We start from the raw sequence: 6,216 nt of genomic DNA, 5'->3' as shown, positions 1-6,216 counted from the left end.
GGGCGGGGTGATAAGACAGAAACACAGGTGCAGGATTTGAACATGGCTTATATCTATCTCCCAGGATGTGCACTTTAAGGGCCCAAAGGTCCTGTCAATCCCGCAGTTTAACTGGGTTCCATTTCTCAAGGCCCAGGAACCTCCCCCTGCCCCACACCGCCTGGAGAAGAACCCCAAGACAGCCAGCTTTGTCCCCAGTGTGGCCACGCTCAGCACCCCCACAGCCTGCTGCCCTGTCAGTCCTTGACTTGTCGATGTCTCTAGGGATGAGCTCTTCAGGAGCCTTCTCAGGCTGACGTGGGAGGGGAAAAGCCACACCTCCTGGGTGCTACAGGCTCCGTGGGCAGAAGTGAGCGCATGTAAGCGGAGGCTGCAAAGGGGCGCTCTTCAGCGAGGATGGTGGGGCGAGGCTTCCTGGAGGAGGTGGCCTCCTGGGTGGGCCTTGAAGGCCGGGGAGGCATTTGGCACCCTCTGCCCATGGACACGGACACGTTTCCCTGGGTGACTGGGAACCTATGGTGACGTCCCTGGCTGGTGGTGCAGTCACTTTCCTCCCATCAGACACTGCCGACGCCCTCCTCCCTCCAGCGACGGCTGCCTGGGCCTTGGCCGTCCCCTCTCTGTGACGGGGGTCAGCACAGCGTGGAAGGAGCCACCATGTCAGAGACCCCTGTTTCCGAGGCTGGGCTTGGAGAGGCCCCGTGGGCTGTTGCCTGTGGGCAGAGCTGGTTCTGCAGGAACAGACGGCTCTGCCCTGGGCCACTTCCTACTGGCACTAACCCGTGCCTTCGTTGCAGGGTGGTCCCTGCGGGGTTCTGGCGGCTGTCCAAGGCTGTGTCCTGCAGAAACTGCTGTTTGAAGGAGCCGGCGACGCTGACTGCGCTCGGTAAGTGAATGCCCATTCCTGCAGCCTCCTTCCCCAGAGGCCCCCAGTGTCCAGGACCACAGGCAGAGCCCGGCGTGCCCTTGAGCCGGCGAGGGGAATGGGGGCCAGTGAACACGGCCTGTGCGACCTGGGAAATGAGTTGTGTGCATTTGTCTAGAGGCAGGGAGGTGGCTAAGTGCTGTCCATGTGGCCGTCGGCTGTGGGACGGCGTCGGAACTGGGGTCACCCCCCCTCCAAAGCCGCGTGTAGGAGCCCGATTGCCGTCCACACCCAACCACCCCACTGACCCTGCCCCGAGCCCAGGGCTTGCCTCCCTCCCACGTTACCTCGCCTCTGCCAACGTCCCAGCCCCAGGGAACTGGCTTCCATGCCCTCCTGCCACCTATTTTCCAGCTCACAGATCGTGTGCACACGGCACCGCAGGCTCACTCCCACTCACTCGGCAGACTTTTCTGGGACATTTCTGTGCAGGCACTAGATAAGGAGTGTCGGTGCTCCGGAAATGCGCTGCCGGTGGATGGATGGCTGGGGAGCCGGACTCCTGCCCCGTGGGTGGTGCAGAGACAGAGGATGGCACGGTGCTGTCCCGGCCGGCCCCACGGCCTCGGGAGGAGCCGCCTGCTTCCGTCTCCTCCCTGCGGGCCAGCTACTAGCTTGTCGTTTTCGTTGAAATAGGACTTACGTGCAGAAAAACCCACAATCCAATTGCTTGGCTCCTCCACGTTCTGCTTTACGAACTGTCACCCAACCACACTCGGCGACTGCATCACCCAGCACCCCGCGAGTCTCCTGCCAGGAGATGGACCCCTCCATTCTCCTCCCCAGAGTCGAGTTAAACGGACTCTAAAGTCGCGGTTTGGTTTTGCCAGCTCCTGAACTGGAGTGGAAAGCACTTGCCTTTTAAACTCGCCGTGTCATCGCCTTTTTTAGTTTTTTAAGATCGAGTGCTGTAAAGACAACGCAGCCCAGTCCCATTTGTTCAGGTTCAGAGTCCTGGGAGATGGCGGCTCCCCAGCCGGTCAGCCAAGCTCGGTGCAGATGAAACTCTCTGCTGGCTTCAGTGCGTTTGCCTTACGCAGGGTCCGAGTGAAGGTAGTGACTCCTGCTTGGCATTTTGTAACTTGTCTAATAGTGGAATTTGTCCAGTTGCTTTACAAAGTGATAACCAGTGTTTTTCCTCAAGTCAGAGGTGCTGACCATGAGCACAGCATCACCCTAATCAGCACAGCGACAACTCACTGGTCCTTGTTCTCTAGACAACACCACCCCCCGCCCCCCATTCTCCCAGGTCCGTCCCTCGCTGCCTCCATGTGTCGGACCCTCCACGGCCTGTCCTGGGAGCCCAGCTCAGCCGAGGGTGGGCAGCTTGAGTGTCTGTCGTGGGCAGAGAGCCTGCCGTTGACTCTCCCTAAGACCAGCACAATGCGCGATGTTCAGGAACGCTCCTGGCTGGCCAGTGGGATGTGCTCAGCAAGGGCCCCTGGCTGCCCGTAAGGTGCAGGGGCTCCCTCTGAGCACCCCGTCCCCACCTGCCTCGCTCCCTTGCACTGGAAGGAAGCGTGCAGGGGGGACTTAGCAGGTGCTTGGTGGAAGGTGGGGCTCAATGAGACAGCCGTGGCCTTGCCCTCATGGCTCCTCTAATTGAATGCAAGAGCCAGACAAATAGACAGGAGGCTCCAGCTGCTGGAGGAGTGGCATTTCATCTCACCAAGAGCAGGGGATGAACAGGACTGATTCCTCTTCTCACACCTCCTCCCACATGCCTGTTCCTCCCTCAGTTTCCCTTTCCAGCAGATGCCTCATACTCCTTCCGGCCCTTGCTGGCTTCTCACTGCCCAGAGGCCATGGCTTCAGGGAGGTCTTCCCAGACATCCCCATTCAAGACAAACCCGGCCTGCCTCCAAGCCCCCGCCCCCGATCAGTGCCCTGTTCATCCATGGTGCCTGTCATTGTCCACCCACAGCCCCCACCTCAGACACTGGCTGCAAGAGGACCCGGGCCTTCCTGGGCTGCCTGGCCCACAGGCATCCAGCCCAGGGCCTGCTCCACCAGAGAGACCCTCAGGACTTTGGTTGAATGAAGGGGTGGACAAATGCACAGTTATCCAGACTAACAGGGAGGAAAGGGGAACGGTATTCCAGTAAGGAGAACCATGTGTGCAGGGGCTGAGGGCGGGGACAGCAGAGCCGGAGAGCCGAGATTGGCTTGGGGTGGCCAGGGCAGAGTTTGGAGGGGCAGGATGAGACTGGGGCTGGCGGATGGGTCAGGGCCAGGCTACCAGAGGGGCCTGGGGGCCTGGCCGCCTGCTGGGGTCAAGCCTTGGCCTTGGCCCTCCTGGGAGCAGTCTTACAACTCCTCTCAGCCCCATATCCCTTTGGAGCTGCTTTTGAACTTGGACTCGGTCGGGCTTCTGAGAAAGTTGTGGGTCAGTAGTCGGGGTAAGGCTTTTAAGTTGGTGCCAGGAACGCTGTGTTTGTCCCCAGGCTGGGGCTGCTAAAGAGAGTGTGAGACTGGGGCCTAGGGACCTGAAATTGTGGGGGAGCAGGGCCTCACTATCTCCATCTGCGAATCTGTCCTGCCTAAGGCTGAGTGCAAACCAACGCCTTTGTAAATCCCCAAGGGATGTACGAGTGAGTAGGACCATGGGAGTCGCTTGCCAAGGTGCATATGAGGAAACTGAGGCCCAGAGAGGCAACGATGCTTGCCCGGGGTCACACCTGGCATCCGTGGCAGAGCCAAGCCTGGCACACAGCGCCCTGCCTGTCGCTCACACTGCTGTGCCCTAGAGGAGACTTGGCGACGGGAGAGCCAGAGAGTAGGGGAGGCCTGAGCGTCCTGGGTCTGAGGCTCCTGAGTGCTGGACACCAGGTGGCCTCTCGGTGACCAATGGGTGGCTCTGTGTTTTATGAGGGGCTTCTCGACAGAACCACCCCTTTTTCCTAATCTGGAAAAAGTCTATAGAGAAGAATATAGACGAGCATAGCAAGTACCTGGGTCCCCCCTCACCTGGTATCTCTGCAGGGACTGCTCTCGGGCCCAGCTCCTCTCTCAGGCCCAGCTCCTCTCGAAGTTGATTTATTGCTTCAATTTTAACACCGACGGCTGGGGAACTGTTTCTGTGAAAGCCGCACGTGGATGTGACGTGCCCTCCCGGGAAGGCGTGCTCAAATGAAGGCTCCTTGGCAGGGCCCGTGTTCTGCTGTGGGATGTCTGGCTTCATTAAGACTCGTCCCGTCAGGCCGGCAGCTGACCTCTCTTCTGTCCTGGAGGACAGTGCGGGCAGCGGGACGCCGTGTTTTTCCACTTGAGGAGGACTGTGCCAGCCTCAGCTGGTGGGCAGGGTGGCCAGCCCTCAGTGCCCTGCAGGCCTAGCAGGGCTGCGGGCAAGACGCTGTCCTCTCACCTTCACTTTCCTTCTGACGTCGGGGAATCTGAGGCCCAGAGATGGAAGGACACTTGTCCAAGACCCCCTCCAGACACAGAGCGGAGCCCGGCTCGGACCCCAGGTCCAGTGGCCCTGGGCCAGCCTCCCTCCCACCCACCCCGGCAGCTCGGACTGTGAGAGGGAGCAGATGGACTAAGCAGCCAGCACTCAGCTGGCCTCTGCATTCTCTGTGAACTCGGGCTAGCGGGCCTGGGAGAGTGGGGGTCAGGCTGTTCTAAGATAAGTTGGGCAGAAACATCTCTGAAAGACTCGGTGGTTTAGGCCAACGCAGAATGAATTATTTTCCCACTCCCACCCCAGCCCAGACAAGGGCCTTCACCCTGCCCTTCGGGGGACATAGACTCTTAAAGAGACTTCTCATTTAAGAGCCCGGCCAGGTGCGAGATGCATGGTAGGAGGTTGATAAGTGTGTGTCTGCTGAACAAGGCAGTGAGGACCATCCTGGTCACCGAGGCCTGGCTGTGAGGGCGGACACCAAGTTATCTGGTGGCAGTAGTCTGGGTGACAGACCACATCACCCCCTTCCCCTTGATTTTCAGCTGTACACACATAGGTGGGCGCACCCGTCTGCCCCGGGGCCAGGGAAATGGCAGGATGGCATGCCTAGGGGCATCGGGCCCAGTGCCCGTTTACAGGTAGGGGGGTGACAGTCAGCAAGGGCAAGGGGCTTCCCGGGGCCTGGGAGCCAGAGTGGAACCCAGGCCCAACCGCCGCCCTTGCCGCAGCCCCACGGTGCTTTCGGGGAGCCTGGGTCTCACGTGAGGAGGAGGCTGGAGGAGCGCAGGGAAGGGTGGAGAGCCCAAGTGGAAGCCCAGGAAAGAATTAGGACGGCTGTGTGGAAACTCGGAGGCCGGAGGGTCTGTAGCCAGGAGCCCGGTGCTGGATGGACAGGCTGGAGGCAAAGGGAGGCTGGTTCTCAAAGCCACGGGCCCCGGACAGGCGGCCATTGTCCACGCCCCCCTCTTCCCTGGGAGCTGTGGTAGGACTTCCCATCTTTGCTGTGTGATTTAGGTGGGGCGTTTAGTCTCTGTGCCTCAGGCTTCCCCTCCCACCAGGAGATGACGGTGCCTGCCTCCTTCGCAGGTGCTGGAGCGATGAGGGAGCGCAGCGCCAGGGTCCTGGGCGGGGACGAAGGAGGCGCCCTGCTTGGCTTTGCCCTCCTCCCTCCCTCCCTTCACCAGGGGCCTCTTTGTTGCCTTTTATTTTCGTAAGAGATTTTCTGCAGTTCTTGTCACCACTGACTGCCCATCCTTCTTAGAGTCCTTCTGTGGGACAGCACCCCTCCCAACTCTGCCCGCCCTGCGCTAGAGTTCCCCCGCCCCATCCTGGCCACTGCCTCTGCCCATCCTCGTCCTCTCCCTGGGCGGTCTGAGCCACCCAGGTGCCAAGGACTCTCTACTCAGCCCCGGCCACTCATCAGGGCTTTTGATGTGTTCCCAGGCACATAACCCGCCTCCCTCAGCCCCGATCCCGCCCTGTGTTCTTCATCTCGAAGCCTTCCTCTCCCATATCCCCTCGCCCTACGACTTCTAGTCACCAGCAGCTCAGGCTGCTCCCCTGCCCCACCCCGCACCTGTGGTCTCATTTCCTGTTGTCTCTGGGGCCCAGGTGTCGCAGAGCACGGCTGGGACAGGGCAGTGCCTTGCCTGTGTCCGGGATGGCTTTCCTTCCTCGGTGGCAGCAGGGCTGGGGCACATCTGCTCGGCCTCTGGGGCTGCCAGAACTCACCCCCCTTTACACACACCCCAGGGCCATCCAGTCCCTTTCCTCCTCCTCCAGCCCTGCCCAGGGCCCCTCCCTCCAGACGCTTCCCTTGGTCCTCATCGGAGGTGCCTCCAGGCTCTGCAGGGCGCCCCTCTGGGTGGCAGAGGAAAGACCGCCCATC

At 60.8% G+C, this 6,216-nt stretch overlaps 1 protein-coding gene across 1 annotated transcript in view; it reads left to right on the top strand.

Moving 5' to 3' along the window:
- Positions 1–6,216, top strand: part of FAM188B (family with sequence similarity 188 member B) — an 81,289-nt gene that overhangs the window by 45,794 nt on the left and 29,279 nt on the right. The window contains exon 9 of the mRNA XM_015571253.1: positions 798–886. Coding sequence (XP_015426739.1) covers positions 798–886 — 89 coding nt within the window. The remainder of the gene's footprint in view (positions 1–797; positions 887–6,216) is intronic.

This window comes from Myotis davidii, unplaced genomic scaffold, assembly GCF_000327345.1.
Source record: "Myotis davidii unplaced genomic scaffold, ASM32734v1 scaffold125, whole genome shotgun sequence".
Taxonomy (NCBI): Eukaryota; Metazoa; Chordata; class Mammalia; order Chiroptera; family Vespertilionidae; genus Myotis; species Myotis davidii.
Note: the sequence above shows the minus strand (reverse complement) of the source record. Positions and strands in the feature narration are given on the sequence as shown.